This window comes from Aythya marila (assembly GCF_965140915.1).
Source record: "Aythya marila genome assembly, chromosome: 9".
Lineage (NCBI taxonomy): Eukaryota > Metazoa > Chordata > Aves > Anseriformes > Anatidae > Aythya > Aythya marila.
In genome coordinates, this window is record NC_139050.1 from 9,316,547 (window position 1) to 9,335,185 (window position 18,639).

Below are 18,639 nucleotides of genomic sequence, written 5' to 3' on the forward strand. Positions count from 1 at the left end.
TCAGAATGCTTTCCTTCCACTTTCTTACACAGTAAGAACAAAAATGTCTACGTACAATCCTATTTATATAACCCTGACTGCATTCCTTACATTTGAAGATTCAGGCTGTATCTTAAGTGTTACAAAGTTCTTGGAGACAGGATTTTCATTCATTCATCTACAATTTGTATATGAGTATAATATACATATATTATATATAGAATATAAAATCCCAAATAAGATCTGTCTCATCATCACATAAAATTGATCCAATATTATTTGCTCTCCCAACTTTTTCCACATAGGAAAGGATCAACCCTAAAAATAACCTAAAGAAATTATTTGAGGAAGATTATTGAATGCCTCACCATAGGAAGACCATTTTGAATTCATCTTCATTGCTTTGTTTCATACAGTATTCAAATACTGATGATGATAATAGATAAAATTCACGCCAGTCCCTCCCAAACGTTAAGCTCCTTGGTCTTCTTATGAACCATTTCAGTGCCTCAGTTTTTTTGATGCAGTTTTAAACTCTACTAAATTCTACATGCCAGAATGAATGTAGGATCTATGAGTCACAAGAAAGTTATCTTGATTCCTGTACCACAGAGATTTTAGAAATCATATAGTAGATATCCAAAATATAATATATATATATATTCTATAAAAGTTTGCACTGAACCTTTGCACTGAAGTTTGCACTGTAAGCATTATTAAAAGTCATACCAGTTCGATAGTTTAATAGATGCATGCATAGTAAGAGAGTTGCATGAAGAAAAAATACATAACCATAAATTCATAACAGCTTTGAAGCAAAATGGTGAAAAATGTTTTATTTCCTGAATTCTTACCTTTCTGTTTTGATCATAGGCAGAATCAATTCCCAGAATGCTGTTCACTTCCACATAAGGATACTGTTTCTCAAGAACACTAACCACATGCTCCACTTTCAGCTGATCTCCTGTTTTTACTTTGTTATATATCTGGAAGGGGGATACAAATACAAGTTTGCAGGTAAGCTGACCTACCACCTGTATTCCAGTAATGACATAAAACATTAACATGATTTGCAAAACATATTTTCTGCTGAAACACAATTATCCACTGAAATAACATCTAAGTACAAAGCTAGAAATTACAAAGTACTCATAGCTGTGAAAATCATCCTGCTTTACCTTATAGTCATTCAAATGACTATTCTTCAAATGTACCTTTAATTACAAAAGTAGGGCTTGGAAAAAGAGATGATCATGTAAAGCATATCCGAAGAGCTACTTTTCCCTTCTAAACTCAAGACATGCTCATGAACAACCGAGTAAGCCTCACATGTAACATATACAACTGATTATGTTTCCTTCTTGAAAGCACAAGATTTTGCTTATTTGACTTAAAATTTTATATTAAAACAAAACTGAGAATAGAAGTCATTGTCTTGAAGCTAAAAGCAGTATAATATTACAGTACACCCCAGCTTATAGATTTCTAAAACACAGTCAAACCAAAAGTGAAAATGCATTTGCTAGTTCCTACATGTATATCACTTTATGGGGCAAAAATACAAAGCAGGAGCTATTCAAGATAAAAATTATATTACATTGAAGATATACAGCAGTTCAGAATTCATTGGCAGAATGAGGAATGAGGCAGGATTAGAAAAAAAACTTACCACGCTAATCTTATATATGTGGAAAGTATTAAAAATACCATTTTCCATTTTAAATGAATACTTACTGACATGACTGTCTGGAAAGCATAATTATTGTCCATTTCTTGTGCCACATAATTGTATACCCTAAGAAGGGCAACACCAGGATCCTGAAGTCCATCAACATCCTCTGAGTCATTAACCACAAAGACTAGTCCTATCCTGCAATCAAACAAACCCCCGTAATGTGAATCTATTATACTAATAAATAATCAACTCTTCATACAACTGTGGAATACAATCATCATCTTAAGCAAAGGTTTTTCCCTAAATAGACTAAATAGAAGATTTCGAGCAGAGTGGCCTGGAATCAACATTATGACATACAATCTCTAATGGTGAGTCCATCAGAATCTTGCTTTCATCTTTTATCCATAGTACTTGCTTTTAAGTTTGTTTTGGACTGTTGAAGAAGTTTTTATTCAACTTTGTTTTTCTAGTAGCAAAAGTTACATTTAAGAATTTTTAAGGAACAATGTTCAGTAAGTGCCATTCCCAGACACCAATACAAGATATTCAAGGTGCTCGAGCTAGTCCAGAGAAGGGCGACGAAGCTGGTGAGGGGCCTGGAGAACAAGTCCTACGAGGAGCGGCTGAGGGAGCTGGGCTTGTTCAGCCTGGACAAGAGGAGGCTCAGGGGCGACCTTATCGCTCTCTACAGGTACCTTAAAGGAGGCTGTAGCGAGGTGGGGGTTGGTCTGTTCTCCCATGTGCCTGGTGACAGGATGAGGGGGAATGTGCTAAAGATGCACCAGGGGAGGTTTAGGTTGGATCTTAGGAAGAACTTCTTTACCAAAAGGGTTGTGAGGCATTGGTATGGGCTGCCCAGGGAAGTGGTGGAGTCACCATCCCTGGAGGTCTTTAAAAGATGTTTAGATGTAGAGCTTAGGGCTATGGTTTAGTGGAGGACTTGTTAGTGTTAGGTCAGAGGTTGGACTAGGTGATTCTGAGATATTTAGATATTTAACATTCCTAAAGTGTTCTAGCAGTAAGTATTTTACAATTGCAGAAGTTGCAAGAATGAACATTAAAAAAAGCAGAAAAAGACAGTAATTACCTCAGTGGGATGTGGTTACTGAAGAACATCTCTGCCACATTCAGTAATTCTGCTGTGGTCTCGTGAGTAGGATCTACTATCAGCACCTACCCATAAATTAAAAGTGAAAGGTTTCTATTCCATTAAGAAGTCAAGATACTCTTCTTAATTCACATTTTGTTGCAGTATTATCAATCTCATTTTATACACTAACAGAGAGATGAGGCCCACTAAACTCTAAGAGTTTCTCCTAAAACCTTTAAGAAATCCAGAATCATAACCAAAAATATCCCATCCAAGCTGGTCCTCTACCATCTACCTTCTAGAGCTACCATAGAGATTTCACAAACTCTTTATTGGATCTAAATATAACCAGTTTCCCCAGAGACTAAAAGGACACCCAGGATTAAGCTGAGGACTTATGACCATCCTCAGAAGTCTTGGTGCAAGAATGCTTTCTAACTAAAACAACTGAAGCTGCTCTTAACCCCATTAAGGAAATACTAAGTAACAACTATGAGGGATTTCATGAACCAACTTCAGGTATTATAAAGTTGTAATGCATACAAATTCTCCTTTGTCAGATGATAGTTTGTTCCACCAGTGGAGCAATTTGTGGATGTGTAAGTGGCATAAGTGGCATACACTCAACCAGCCTAATAAATGCCAGAGAATCATGTGCAATAATTTCAGTCGTAGCTCACTAGTACAGTAAAACAAAATATTTTAAGAGAGATCTCAAGTGGCAGAGAATCCAGAGTACACGTAGGTTAAGTTCCCAAAGCTAATGTCCCTGATGTTAAAAACAAAACAACACAACACAAAAGCAACAAACACACACAACACCCATCAGCACATTTCATTTCTAGTCAGAATACTACTTACAAAGTTATGGAAGTTTTTTCTGATTTGTCTGATCACCCCTGGAAATGTGGGACGCAGCAGTTCTTGCACACTGTAAGGCCAGGAATTATACCGACTGTCAACTTCTAGATTGTTGATCCACTAACAAAAAAAAATAAAGGCATTTAAATGACTGTCTGTTCTTCTTGCTCAAGCCTGAGATTCTAAATATTTTAAAATCAGATGATATATTGAGTACTATGCGAATAAAAACTAACTTTTGAGAAGAGTTAATTACATTTAAAACACAGCATTTGTTATCCATACTGTTCTCTTTTCTTCACTGCAATCAATTATGAGGTAAGAACAGAAGTTCCCTTGACAGCTTAAGAATGCACCGCTCAAAGGCAAATAAGATATTTCCTTTATAAAAACCACACGCACTGAAATAGCAGGGCTTCTGATGTCCACAGCATAATCTGAATCTGATGGCTGGATGTTCAACTTCAGAACATTGTGCAAGGAAAGACCCTCAATTCCTAAGCTGTGCAGGCCTTCCATAACACGGGCTTCATTGCGCAGTACATCAATCAAGCTGGAAGGAAAATAAAAAAATATGAATTTTAAAGATGCAGCAAATAACTTGCTGTATCCTAAGAGTAACAGATGAAAGGTATAAGTGCAAAGATTTACTTATATTTATAGGCTTGTTTATTTTTCATAACTGTCCCAAGGAACTTGAGACAACTTAAAGTCACTCAATTATATTTCTAGAAAAAAACTACATTAAATAAAGATAAGTAAAGCATGAGACATATGTAATTTCAACTCCATGCTATTGAAACAGATCTTGATAAAAAATATAGGGTGGTTTTCACATTAAAAATGTACATGGACTTATTCTTTGAGAATCAAATAGTCTGCTATCTTCAGAATAAAATCTGAAGACAGTCCCTGGAAAACAAGATCTTACTTGTTCACAGGACATAGCACAACAACAATATAAAGGTGACTTCCCATTCTGACATTCTTGGGTATTGCGCTTCTCTTATCAACATTTTTGTAAAACAAACTCATTTTCATAGTAGAAGGAAACATGATTTGCATTTTCCAGCAATTAACTTTTAAACCTAACCTAAATATGCAGACATTTTGAAGATTCAAAACTATCTAAATGACTTTACTACCCATGCACAAGCAGTATACAAGATTCTAAATGATACAATTTTTCTGAAGACATTCCTACCTAAATATGTCTTGAGTGTCTAAATCAATAAGTAGTCCATTGATGAAGAGAGCAGAATCTCCCGGTTGTAACCCTAACGTTCCTTTGAAATACTGAAAGAAAGTAGAAAGAAGGGCATTAGAAGAACACTGTGCACAGAATAAATGTTACTGGAGTTCAGTGTGTCAAAACTGTGGATTTTATCTCCATTATTATTCCAAGTTGCATTATATTACTTCCCAACTACAGTCTTTATTGACTTTGTGCACACACTCATACCAGAAGACACAATCGAAGCTATCTAGCGCATAGACACACAAACGAGACTTCTATTTGTTTCTACATGACTCACTAGCAGATTTGGAAAGTTCCTGAGTAGATTTTTTTAATTTTTTTTATTACAAGAAATCAGATTACATCATTAGAAGTGCTTGAGAGTTGTCATTTAATATTTTTTTAGCTGACAGCCCAGAAAGTAGATTGACAAATAGCATCCAGCTAACTATCCTAGCTTTTTAAAGCTTAGTTTTGAGAAAACCAGATGTTTACATGCTGGATATTGAAGGGTACTCACGAGGAGAACTAGCTACTGTGTTTAAGGTACCAACTAAGTCATGGGCTAGTGGATATGTCATCAATGAAAAGCAGATGAGCTGTTTCTGTAGTCTGATCTCCCAAAGATCAGGCATCCCACAAACAGAAAACTCATATGAATACACTGGAATTTCTTCCAAGTACCTCTAAGCAGTACCCCAACTGAGTGGATAGTTGTTGCAGAGTTGATGAACCACCACAGAGAACAACTTTGAACCAGAAGAGTTAAATAAAATACAGTCCTCCCGAAGCAAAGTTCACAACTCTAGCAAGAAAAAAAATACTGTTTTTTTTAAACTTAGAAATGTCACTGTTGCCTTCCAGTACCTCTTGCTATGCAGTATCAGTTATAAAATTCCCTTAAGAGGCACAATGAACACTGAAGGAGAAACACAGTATTTGGACATTAAAAAGCCTAATATCATGAAGAAGAGCAAAGCAAATGGAGGAATAGCAAAGTACCAAATAAAGTACCAAGAATAAGAAAGCAGCATCTAGTCTGGAAGAATTTAAATATTTTATTAAATAATAAAAGCTCCCAGAGAAGAGCTGAGTACATGCAGTGTTAATTTATACCTTTTTATGAATAATTATATACTGAACTATAACTTACTAAAAGCAGTGAACTTTACTACCAGGTAATATCCACACAAACCGACAGTCATGCAAAGAATAGCTTTGAAGGGCAGGGTTAGATCTAGCCAGATCTGGATCTGGTAACCTAGATGTATTTGGAATGAAACCGCATCCACCAAACCATGGGGGGTTACCTGAGGACCAGTCTGATCTAGCACAAAACAGAAAAGCCACCAGGTAGCTTTAACTTGCACTTACATTCTATACTTTGTCCCTTCCAGAACCACACCAGACGACAGTGTCAAACCGCATCCCTTCTTTTCTCATTTTATTGCTATTGAACAACAAGGGATTTCTCTTTCAGAACAGGAATCTCAGGGGACTGGTAAGTAGCTTCCAGTAATTTTGCATTTACTATGAGACTAGCGAAATATCAGTGATCAGATTTTAAACAAAGACACAACTGTCTACATTTTATAGCAGCACAGATAATATACCAAAATCTATTGTTTGGCTTTGTTTTATTACCAATTACAAGATTTCCTAGCATTATTTTTTTCAGTGCTTTGCTAACACCAAATAAACAACAGAGCTGTTGAAACATTAATCAATGACCTCCACAGATCCCTCACAACATTTGTTTTCATTTCAAAACACATGTAGACTTATTTAGATAACAGTTAAATGTTTATTCCTTTACTATTTTCACTCTCAAAACAACAGCGTTAGGACCATTTCTTCCACATAGTGTGGATCATTTTGAGTCATGACAGAAGTTTTCATATTTATTATGCTGTTTCCTTGTAAACGCTGATCAATTCAGATATCTAAGCACCATCTCAAACTGCATGATGAGATGCATCCTCAAAAACCTATTAAAAGGTGCTTAAAACTTCTAAAGCAATAGCTTTCTAACAAGCTACATTCCATTCATCTCAGACATTTTAAAATAATCCAAAAATATAACTACCTTTTCACTCTAATAATTTTCACCAAAAAGTGCCCACACTTAATATCCAGTTGCTTTTGAGAAGTTCAAGATACAATCAAAACTAACAATCACTAACTTGAAATTAGTGAAAACCTCTTTTTAACTGTGAACCAGAATGAGCAGTGCTGTGACATTCGGATTTTACACATCTGTTGTACTATTCAAGCAAATATAATGTCAGAGACTTGAAAGAACAGCAGAGACAGTACTACAAGAAACGTATTAACCATATCAACATTTTGAGCTAACAAGCCATCACAAGGGCATCATACTCGGAGTGGTTGCACAAGAAGCAAGGACTAATGTGACAGGCATCAACATTTCTACTTCATTACTGATGCAGTCCTGTCCTGATTATAAGATTAAGACTGTCTATATGGATATCCTAAGAACACCTAAGCCATCTGTTTTCAGAAAAACAAATAGAACATTTTTCCCCAGTGTTACCTTCATTGTATTTGAAGTTCATTTTATAATGGTAAATAAATACAGTTAACAGATTCTAAGTTCAGAATGTCACTTTCATATACATTAAAAAGTGCTTGCCAAATAACTGTTGGAGCACTTGACTACTGTGAACTATTACAGTGACAGCTCTAAGAACAAAATCCCCATGCCATCTTTCCTCAACAAACTCTTGATCCTACTCGAAGAATTTTTTACCGGCACTTTCATATCTGGGTAAACAACCTAAATTATGTTCTTAACCCATGTTTGAAAAATTGAGCCCCTTCTTTGCTTCCCAAATGCATACTAAGACAAAATTGCGTGTGAAAACAGTGTGCCAATGTTTGGGGCAAACTGACATTTTTAATAAATTAATATTATCAAAGCTTGAATTTATATTATAATATAAGTGCAAAATCACTACATTACTTTCTGGACGCATTACCTTTTGGTTCTCTTCAATTTCTGCTCTAAGTTCGGAGGAAACAACTGTTTTTGTTATGGCTCTGCAGAAATAAAAACATGATGCTGTGAATCATCTTTCTGTTTATCTAATGGATAGATGAGATATCTAATTATCCCACTTCTTGTGCTTTCAATATATTTAGTATTCTAATATAAAAAGCTACAATCAGAAGAACCTGCACTTTGCAGTATCAAGCATTTTTTCCTGAAATATATACATAATTCAAGAGAACATAAAACCATTGTTCACATGCCAACTGTACCAGGAAAGACAAGCTTTTGACTCTGTGTCTAGTTTCACATTAATCCCATAATAAAAGTGGGCAGCTTCCAGAAAGATAGAGGTGGAATCTGACAGCACAAAATATGGGGATTTCACTCTTTGTGGGCTCCCATTCCTTTCCTTACATTGGATCTAGAGATTGAACCGTCACAGAATGGCCAAGTTCAGTTTCTGGTCATATTTGTGAGCAAAGTGACAAGATCATCCATACTTTAAGAAGTTATCAACAGTACAATCATAACATCCATCACTGGGGATAAGACCAGACTTTTTTTTTTTTTTTTTTTTTTTTTAAAACACTCAAGTCTATCTGCATCTACTCAAAAAAGGAGCAGCTCCTGCATCATCTTTACAACCCAGGTCATGAAATCTATCAAAAGAAATCTATTTCTTCACTGGTTGGGCAGGCCACATTATGACTGAATTACCTGAGCACATTCAAATTAATTTCAAGAAATTGACAAAGTGCAAAGAACAGTGGAATTGCACATCAACATCTGACACAGCTGACTGGGCTGTCTGCTGAAGTGAATCCCAAAAGAGTGGGATCCAGTGAAAAGGTTAAGCTTAAGACATCAAATGGAAATCCTACCCAATAAATTCTTGAGGACTCAAAACAAAAGGTTCAGAAGCATTTCACACTAACAGCTAAGGTCTGTCAAATTTTGCACTACTCCACACCAACTGCTGAAGAGAAACACTAAGATCCTCACTGTAATCATAAGCTGAAGAACATTTCTGCATAAACCTTCTCCGGTGTTTGCTTTCAGCTAAAGAGAAATGCAGACATTAACCCAACCACTGTTGCCCGTCTCATGTTCTGCTGTGAAAAATGACATGAAAAAAACCCAACTCTCCAAGTATTCATTATTGGAATTACCTGGCCTTTGTAGGAAAATTCTGACTGAGATCTTTCATGACCATCAAAGCATCCACAGGGGGAGCAGTCAAAATGCGTGCAGCAGTTTGAAAACTTAAATCTACAGGTGAAACAACAGTAAAATGAAAACATGCTATTGCAGTCATCTTAATTCTGGCTTTCAACTTTTTTGCTCATTGGTTACATATAAAAAAATGTATTTACTTTTTCATCTGCACCTTTAGATACCTTCTTTTGTCTTCTTCCCTTCTATGACTTGCCTTGAAGTAAGTAATCCTTTCAGTATGAACCAATACCACCTACAGGTAGCTTCAATGAGACTAGACAATCACTTTTTTTTGTTCTGAGTAGGAGGATCTACCCTTCAGAAGGGGCCTAGGGAATTATTTCACAAGCTAGAAATACAAATACCACTTGATTGGATATAGGTAGATTCACTGTGGCTACAACACACGTTCAGTATTTCCTATTACTTTTTTTTCCAGAGAATGAACAACCCTTCCACAGACTTCTACTGATGATTTGCAAGGAAATAGGTCATAGCTGCATGCAGAGACTCTTGAAATAGATTTCTTTTGGTCTTGAGAAATCTCAGCTTTCCACACCAAGGATGTGATCGTGGAAAGAAACTTTACATTTCCTTTGCTATTCTGCATTTAGTTAGTTTAAGAACAAGTGGCTTTCTATTCTTCAAAATATAGAAAGCAAACTTCACTTCAGAAGTCCCATGAAATAATCTTTCAAAAGGTATTTCAACAGGACTCTGTAAAGAAGCTTTAGAAAGCTGGTTGCTTCCAGTGCAGGAATTTACAGTCAAGTTCTCTGAACTGTGTGCAGCCACTACCGGCCTCATTTTTATAGAGCACGGGAAGATAGGTTTACATTAAGTTTTAGCAATGCTGTATTGAAGCTGTTCATACAGATTACCTTGTAATTGCCATACTTTCAAAGGTGCCATTTCATTGGTACTCTCCACGAGGTGTTTTCTAAGTTCTTTCAGCTCTTCCGTCAGGTCAGGATACAACTGCCTAAAAAGGAATAATGGTAAAGCAACTCTGGGGTTTCCTGTAAGCAAGTCTGCTACTAATTTGAAGGAACTAGCATATGAAGAAGTACGCTGCTAACACATATGGTTAACCCAACAATGGAGTTTTACCTCAATTTCCCAAAAAGAAATCCTTGAACTTCATCGATGGGGTCATTTTCATCTATTACTGTAGCATTCACATCTGTGCCTATAAACACAGAGAAGGAAAACACTACCAAAGTATTCAGAAGTAGTTTTCATGCCTATTTTGGTAAGTTCAACAAAATGATACTGTAGTAACTGAGGACAAGAAAAAAGCCAAGTTTCAGGTTCACTTTGGAACCCGTATCCAGGACACACTAACTGTACAAACTAACACTGTAACAGCTGAAATAAAACCTAGTTGGATTGCTTAGAAGCAAAAGCTTAAACTAAATGGAAATCTCAGAGACTCAGATTTAGGCACTGCAGAAAAAATCACTGGGGCATAGGAGCTTTCATGACATGAAAGCTTTGCAGAGTACGTGAAAAACTCCTATCAGAAGCATAATCCTGATTTTAGCCCCAAAATACAGGATAAAAACCAGTATCCGAGTCAAGTCCAATTCTGGGCTTAAATAACAAAAAGATCTGTGCAAAAGACTCAGACAATCTCTTAACTAGGTGGACACAAACCAGCTCCAATCTACAAGTTTCATTCTCAAGTCTAATCAAAAAGTCCCAACCTTTTGAATGAATGCTTGCTTATGGACATGCAGAAACAGCACAGGCACACATAAGAGACTGACCAGAATCAGACAGGAGTTTGATGAAAACCACACACCTCTAATCTGCAGCTTATCCACATGGTTTGTCTGTTTTCTAAAGCATTTTTAATCACTGCATTGATACTGGTGTAAAACTTTACAAGCTTACAGATAAGAAACTTTTCCCCAGAATTACTTTCACATAGACACTTGGAGACAAAGGCTTCCAACCTCCTATTTTACACACAGTATCAGCACTTTTGCACGACTTGATAATGTATTAATGGAAATTTAAACACTGGTAACAACAATTTTAAGTTGAATCATCTGCTTTAGTATTCTTGTTCCTCTCAAAATTAAATCTTCCTAAAAATAAAGACCAGTAGTTCTGTTTGTCAATACTCTAGACCATGGCAAGATATTTTAAGTCAGAGATTAGATCTGTATCTAGAAGCTGGATAAACTGCAAAACTCAGTTCAAAATCTAAGTTCTCTTCTTCACAGCTGTTATCTGTAACTTAAAAAAAAAAGTTGTTTTTTTTTTTTTTTAAAGTCATAAGTAAAAGCAGAGAATTCTGTTTACCTTTGTGTGTGTGTATACATATTCATACGTATGAATATGTATTGAATACACATTCATATACGAATACACACACACACACAATAAAATAGCTTTGGCAGATGCATGAGAGTTTGAAAAACAGATCAGTGCTCTACAGAGCAGCAAAAGCAAAAAAACCTACAGAGCATTCTGTTTTTCCAAAGAACAACATGAAACATTCTGCTCTGAGGATGGATAAGCTAAGGGAACTGGAAGTAGAGGAAGCGAAGTGCAGTACATCTGCAAAGAAATGTGGTTATCTGGTGAAAAATTAGTTGTATTAATAGTGCCATTAATAAGATCTAGTGCAGTCATGACACCGTTCTGTCCAGCATTTCAGAAATAAGGAAAACAAGTGCCTCAGCAAATATATGATTCAAAGAATGTAATCCCAAAAAGAGAAAGAGAAGACAGTGATTTTTGTGATTTCAGATCAGAAGGACGAATATCTGCAATTCAGACATACATATATATATATACTCATATATAAAACTAAGTATCCCTGTAAATATGAATGTATATACACAAACCCCATATATCCTGTATACATTATAAGTAATCTATCTATCCATATATATAAAAAAATATATCCCCATAAAATTAAAATGCTCACATTAAAGTAGTTTAAAATAAGAATTCACCTTTCACCTGCGTATCATCCTTGGCCTTGTATTCTGTACTTTTAATAGCCAGTTCCACACCATAGCCGGAGAGGTAGACTTTTTCTTTACTGGGATTCTGTAAGGAAAAGCAAACAGTACATTGCCACTCTTTGTTTTGATCTACAAATTAAAAGCTGCCATTTCCCAAAGCTAAGAAATTTCAAGCTCGTATCTATTTTAGACCCAACTGATAACTGCAAGTTAGAAACAAATGAGTGATTCTTCAGTACTGTACTGTACTAACACAACTGTACTGAGACCTACTACACAATGACTAGGATAGACAAGTTACTTTTAAAAAGGAGAGTGGTATATGCAATGTATGATTATTTTATCTGATGTCACTAGAAGTAACTTTTTTTTTTGCATTCAAGTCTGGCTACTAGCTGCTCTGCTGAAGGTTTTAGCACCATTAAGCAATATTCAGAAAAAAGTCAAATAGAAGTCTGAGCTTTTAAAATGTAGAGTTAAATATCAATCCAGTGGTTAGCAGTGGTTATGGGAGGGAGATGGAAAATGGGACAAGTTGTACTAGGACTGGTAAGTGGCTCTGTAACAAAGTGGCCTTTCATTTGAAAATTGGACCCTATGGTTAATCTCTGCTTTTCATATCAAGTAACTTGAGTGGCCTGACTGTGGAAATATCTGACTATTATTTGATAGAACAACATTTTTCTAGGTTAAACTCCGTAATTTATCTGGAGACTAGCTCTGCATTTGTAAAAACCAAACGATTCTCTTACTTAAACAATCAGGAGACGTTAAATAGTCTCCAGTCCTTAGCTACATGCAATGATATAATAATGTCAGTATTCCATATTACAATCAAGCAGCAATGCATTATGTAAGTGTAAATTTAAGAGAATCAAATTTTTGCTATGCAAATATACTTACAGCAATATAGTGTCTGAGGATGTAAGTGATTTCTCCTGCCTCAGCCTTCAAAACAAGGAGTTTATGGAATCTGTAGAACTCCTCTGTGCCAATCTCAGCATAAAGTATGACGATGGGACTTTCAGGATTTGACGCTGGGTACCTGTGGTCCCCTTTGAACAGAAATGGCTTTGGCCTAAGAGTAAACATGGAAAATTATCAGTGTGATTCATACTGTGTCCTTACTCAGTGCAAGATTCATTATTTCTTTTTCTCATGTTTAATAGCTGTTTTTGTCTTCGCTGAATACATGTCAAGTTACTCCCACGTGTTATCACAGTTGACAGCACTTGACGCATGTTGATAAAGCTTCATTAAAAACAGACATATGAAAAGACAAGTAGCTAGGTGCTATTTTTAATCGAATATGATACTTTTTTTAAAAAATGGTAACTACTTCCTTTAATTTTTTTTGATTCAGTTCTGTATAGAAATACAAGGCTAACACAGCACATGTTCTAGAAACTCAAAATCATGAGGACCCTGCCCTTGGCTGACTATACAAATAAGAAAGTGAATGAGAAGACCATTTTCAACTTCTGTTCTTAAACCACGTCTAAGATACATTGAAGTATTTAAAATATTCCCAGTGAGTCAGCATTAGCAGCCTATGAGCTATTGATGCAATATGTTTGCATATTAACAAAAATAACTTATTTTTTCAAAAACAGAACTAGCAAGATTCCTATGAAGACAAACCACCAAGATTTCTTTTTAGGAGGAATTATATTTCACAGTTCATTTTTGTTACTAACAGTTATGCTCAAATTTTGTTCTTCATCCTGTAAAGAAATCTGAATTTGAATTATATTGCATGGTAACAGTTTTCCTTTTGTTAACACCGAGAAAATTATATAGGGAAAAAAATACCATGCTGCTTTAATAGATATAATTTTATGAATGGATTAACTATCATTTTAAAACGCAGCCCAGATCTTTCTGTTCTCCCTACATTCTAAAGACTTTACACATTTCCAAGAATTGTTACTGTCCTTCAACAAATTGTTTCCAGTTTGTCCAAGCACTTTCATATGTTTTTAAGAGGAAGAATGCTGTGAAAGAGAAAGGGACCAGAAAATGCCAATCCCATCTTGATTAGCAAGAACTAAGTGACTGCCGCTTCTGTGCAAGAAATGGAGAGGATAAATCAAAACCAAAGAAGGTATGAACTACCAGTGTATTACAGTCTCTTTACAGCAGTGAGTCTATCTAGGTTAAGTTAAGAGATAATTTTATGTTTCGAAATTAAGTAAATACCTTTCTGAAGCTGTCTGTAAAAGCTTTCCAAGAGATTCAAATTCACATGTCTTCTCCCCATGCACAGCAAAAAATAGGGTACAGCCCTTTGGTGGAGGTTCATCTGCTGCTATCTGTATTAAAATATTTGCAATAAAGTACATTGAATGTTTGCCCTTAGAACAAGTGAAAGTGTTAACAGCATAACTCTGTAACAACTGGTTGTCTTCCCCATTTATTGTGCAATTTAAAGACAAGATAAAAATCATAAAACTGATAATTAAGTCCTAACTTTTTACAAATATTATTTTCCAAGCCTATTAGCTGTAGTAATAGTTTCTGGTACAAAATGTAAGGTGAGCAATTGTGGTGTGTGGGTTTTTGGTGATTTTTTTTTTGGCATTACATATCAGAAACCACTATATTTGTTAAACAGCAAACAATAAAAAGATTCAAGATGAGAAAGGAAGATGTCTTCTAATGTACTCCAATGAAGCGTAATATTAGGAGACAACTTGCAGTGAACTGCGTGAGAACCAAGTTTAAAAAGGAATACCAAGTATAAGCATTTGTCAGGTAGAGGTTCTAAAAGTTCGAACCACACATTCATGGGTTACTATCTTTAAGTAAAACTGAATAACGGGAACATCACTGGTGCCATAAGCATCAGCAGAGCTGTAAAGATTTTCCTCAAAAAAATCTTCACCCATTTATTAGTGCAGAGGGTACCAAAGATATACAAACATTTCAAAATCCCAGTTCTTTAGTCGACTGCATACAGATGGACTTGCATTTGGCACACAATGAAACCAGCATATACCTACATACCTTAGCTCCAGTGTACGAAGCACCTGTCAGGTCAGGATTTTTGATATTCTGAAATGTCTTGTAACACATACCTCCTTCCTGGGCCTTACACAATGCTCTACAAAACATTCAAGGATTTCCCCTGTGCTGTACTAACCTGTTGAAAAGCTTGAACCGTTGCAGAATAAGAGCGTAAAGACAAGGAAAATTTCAACAAATTCTGCTGCAAAGGTGACAAACTCTGGCAGGCTACTTTCAGCATTCCATGGTAAGAAGAATAATTGCTACCTGCAAAGTCAGAATACAAGCAGTCATCTTTCTATACCATATTCCCATTAAAGAGGGACTTTTAATCTTACTTGTGATTTATACTAACAGAAACCCATGACACTAATTGTAAACATGCATTCGACTCTTCCTCCTTAATTTTCATTACAACCAGTTCAACAGATGGAAGAGAGCTGACTTCAACAGAGATCCATGAGAAAACATGATCACATACAGATTCTTAAGTACGCAAACAGACTTGGGGAGGAGGCAGGTAATAAAGAACAGTAAAGAACTCCCATGTAATTCACATGGGAGTTCAGTAATTCAGTTTAGAAACTGAAACATAAAGTATTAATAATGTTTTATGCCTAATGCTGAGACAAACTAGTGAGTAAAATGCATTTCAGGCTTGTTATCTACCGCTTTTGTCAAATGGATACCCAAAAGCCTTGGGCACTTTCACAATAAAAACATTACTGAAATCAGTCCTGATTGGATTGCTATAATGCTATACAATGGAGGACAAAACTTATTGGTTTATTTTTCAACCATCCCAATTTTCAGTCATCGTTCAAGAAAAATATTATGAAAGCTTACCATCATGTTCAGGTGTCTTAATATTTTGACTGGCTTCAACAAAGTTCCAGAATTTTTCTTGACCTTCTTCTGATAAAAATTCACTGAACAAGAAGAGAGGAGATAGCTAGGCCTTTCAAGTTTCTCCAAGTTACAATACTAATACTTTGTACAGCATTACAGAAAGTTAGCTCCTACTGTATGTTTATCCATATCAGAAAAGCACATGTTACTAGAAAAAGCAGACCAGGAAAAACAATACCAAAGCAATTAGTAGGTGCAGGCCAGGACAAACACATACTACATGAAAGAACCTCTCAAAGCATCTATTAAACTCTCAAGGCCCACTAGCAGTGGCGTACGTTCTGGCAGCTTTCCTCCTTCATGTATTTCTTTACTATCCATCTTTTATGAGAAACATACAGTTTTGCTTACTTCGTTGTAATAACCTATAGTTTATTCGAACTACTGGCTTTGTAGGTGTTTCTTTCCTTTTTTCTTTCTTTTAAAAGAGCAATAAGAGAAGTCACAACTTCAGATCGTGACATGATTCCCCATATATTAAGTATATGATTATAGAGTGTTAGACAGCAAAATAATTCTCTCAACTTTGCTAACAACAAATACTTTATCAAGTCTAAACTCGTAACATGCTTCATGCGCTAAAGGATGTTATGACACAAGCTTTGGAGCCCACAAGCTGCCACAGTAGCTTGTGTTTTCAAGACATTCTAACCTAACGTGACAGATATTAACTTAAGCGATGAACCACAGTGCCGGGCTTAGCAAATCAAGCTCCAGAAGGAACTCGGCACTGCAGTGCTCTATCATTCTGGAGTTCAGCCCAGATGAACAATCCTACCCGAAGTCTTTCCTAATGGTTAGGTTACAAGTGAAGGCCTCAGCACATTATTACTGCTTACTATTTCCTAGCCTTCTAGGGAGAGCTTTCCTGCCAAGTTCCTCTAAGGTTTCTCCAGCAGAGTGTTTAACATTATCAGGGTCTTTAATTCCTGGCATTAACACCTGAGCTTTGTATTGTATTGCTTGAGCATTCTTCAGTCTTAAAACAGAATTTCTAAAGAGAACGTTACAGAAAAATAATTTCACCTCGGACCCCCCTGTCTTGTCACCCAGAGCCATGCCCATTTCAATGAAGCCCATCAACGTCCACCTGTTTTCATATGAAAATTGCTGCCCCAACTGCAGCAACTCCCTGGGGACACCGGGGTATGTCAAGGTACCCAGGTAGGAGCAAATGGGATTTTTCTGACTGCTGCTCAAGAGCTGACATATAAGAGTGTTGACATTATACAGCCATGGGAACACAGCAGCAGGTCCGTGTCACATGAAATGGAAGCAAAGCCCTCTGCGGCATACTGGACAGTTAGCCAGCTGATGCTAGTGCTTATAACTAAGCTGAAACATCACATAATAATCTCGTGGTAAACACTAAAAATGTAGTTTACAGTTTTTAAAAACAGATAAATTATATTATCCTCGAAGCATATACTGATTTGCAAATGAAAATCACAATGACCTTACCTTGTTTCAAGTAACAGAGGAGTTGAAGACCACTTTGTAGTTAGTGATGTTGTCACAGCCTTAGAATCCCCCTTTACAAGTGAAGAGCTGAACCAGATTCCAAGAACTGCAACAAGTATTCCCATTTTATAGGGAAGCCTAAAAAAGATGAAGAAAAAAGTTAGCTTTGCCTTGTCTCTTTTTGTAAGTAGAGAATCCCACGTATCCAAGGACATTAAGGCATTTTAAGATTCAGTGGCCTGCTTCATGTAATAAATCAGTTAAATAATCAGGGTCCTACCTAGGCTAACAAAAATCAAATATACTATTGAAAACATGAAAAGAGGCAAAGATTTTAAATATGACCCCTAAGCTACAATTGAAGCTAAGCCCATTCCAGCTTCCTGTGTATTTGTGCTTTCAGATAAACTCACTTCTCTTCTGGGGCACACATGCCATATGCTACTGGCTTTAAGGAGACATGCTACAATCACAGAATGGCCTGGGTTGGAAGGGACCCCAAGGATCGCCCAGTTCCAACCCTTCTGCCATTGGCAGGGACACCACCCACTAGACCAGGCTGCTCAGGGCCTCACCTAAGCTGGCCTCGAACACCTCCAGGGCTGGGGCACCCCCAACCTCTCTGGGCAACCCGTGCCAGTGCCTCACCGCCCTCTGAGTGCAGAATTTCCTCCTGACCTCCAATTTCAGCCTCCCCTCCTCCAGTTTAGAGCCCTTCCCCCGGTCCTGTCACCATCTGGCCGCGCAGAGCCTCTCCTCCCCCTTTCCACGAGACCCCTCCAAGCACCGCACGGCTGCAGCGAGGCCCCCCAGGCCCTCCCCTCAGGGGGCCGGGCACCCCCAGCCCCCCCCGCCTGTCCCCGCAGGAGCCGCTCCAGCACCGCCCGTCCCGTGCCCCCCCCGGCCTTGCTGTGCCAGCCCCACACGGCCGGTGTCTGCGCAGCGCGAGGCAGCGGGCATCTCCCGGTACCGCAGCATCGCCGAAACCGGGAGATAAAAAAAATTAATAAAAGCTCAGCCAGTACCGATCAGCGCCCCCCCCCCACCCCGCCGCGGGGCTCCCTCAGGCCCGCACCTGCCGCCCGCCGCTGCCGCCCCTCCGCCGCTTCCGGGCCCGGCGCTTCCGGTGCCGGCCGGGCGGGGCAGCAGCGCGGCCGTGCCGCCATGGCGGGGCGAGGGGCGGGGCTTGGAGGCGGCAGCCAATGAGCC

The 18,639-nt window shown here is 37.5% G+C and overlaps 1 protein-coding gene across 3 annotated transcripts in view; it reads right to left on the bottom strand.

Annotated features, from left to right (window-relative positions):
* The window catches only part of UGGT1 (UDP-glucose glycoprotein glucosyltransferase 1), a 43,201-nt gene extending 24,615 nt beyond the window's left edge, over positions 1-18,586 (bottom strand). For all 3 annotated transcript variants that reach the window (XM_082767490.1, XM_082767489.1, XM_082767491.1), the window contains exons 1-17: positions 18,506-18,586; positions 17,431-17,568; positions 15,907-15,989; positions 15,197-15,327; positions 14,254-14,366; positions 12,958-13,132; positions 12,043-12,139; positions 10,184-10,262; positions 9,955-10,055; positions 9,028-9,127; positions 7,845-7,905; positions 4,813-4,904; positions 4,011-4,161; positions 3,609-3,728; positions 2,745-2,830; positions 1,714-1,849; positions 834-965 (exon numbers count right to left, since the gene is read on the bottom strand). In XM_082767490.1, coding sequence (XP_082623616.1) covers positions 834-965; positions 1,714-1,849; positions 2,745-2,830; positions 3,609-3,728; positions 4,011-4,161; positions 4,813-4,904; positions 7,845-7,905; positions 9,028-9,127; positions 9,955-10,055; positions 10,184-10,262; positions 12,043-12,139; positions 12,958-13,132; positions 14,254-14,366; positions 15,197-15,327; positions 15,907-15,989; positions 17,431-17,555 — 1,782 coding nt within the window. In that variant the 5' untranslated portion in view covers positions 17,556-17,568; positions 18,506-18,586. The remainder of the gene's footprint in view (positions 1-833; positions 966-1,713; positions 1,850-2,744; positions 2,831-3,608; positions 3,729-4,010; positions 4,162-4,812; positions 4,905-7,844; positions 7,906-9,027; positions 9,128-9,954; positions 10,056-10,183; positions 10,263-12,042; positions 12,140-12,957; positions 13,133-14,253; positions 14,367-15,196; positions 15,328-15,906; positions 15,990-17,430; positions 17,569-18,505) is intronic.
* Positions 18,587-18,639: the final 53 nt, after the last annotated feature.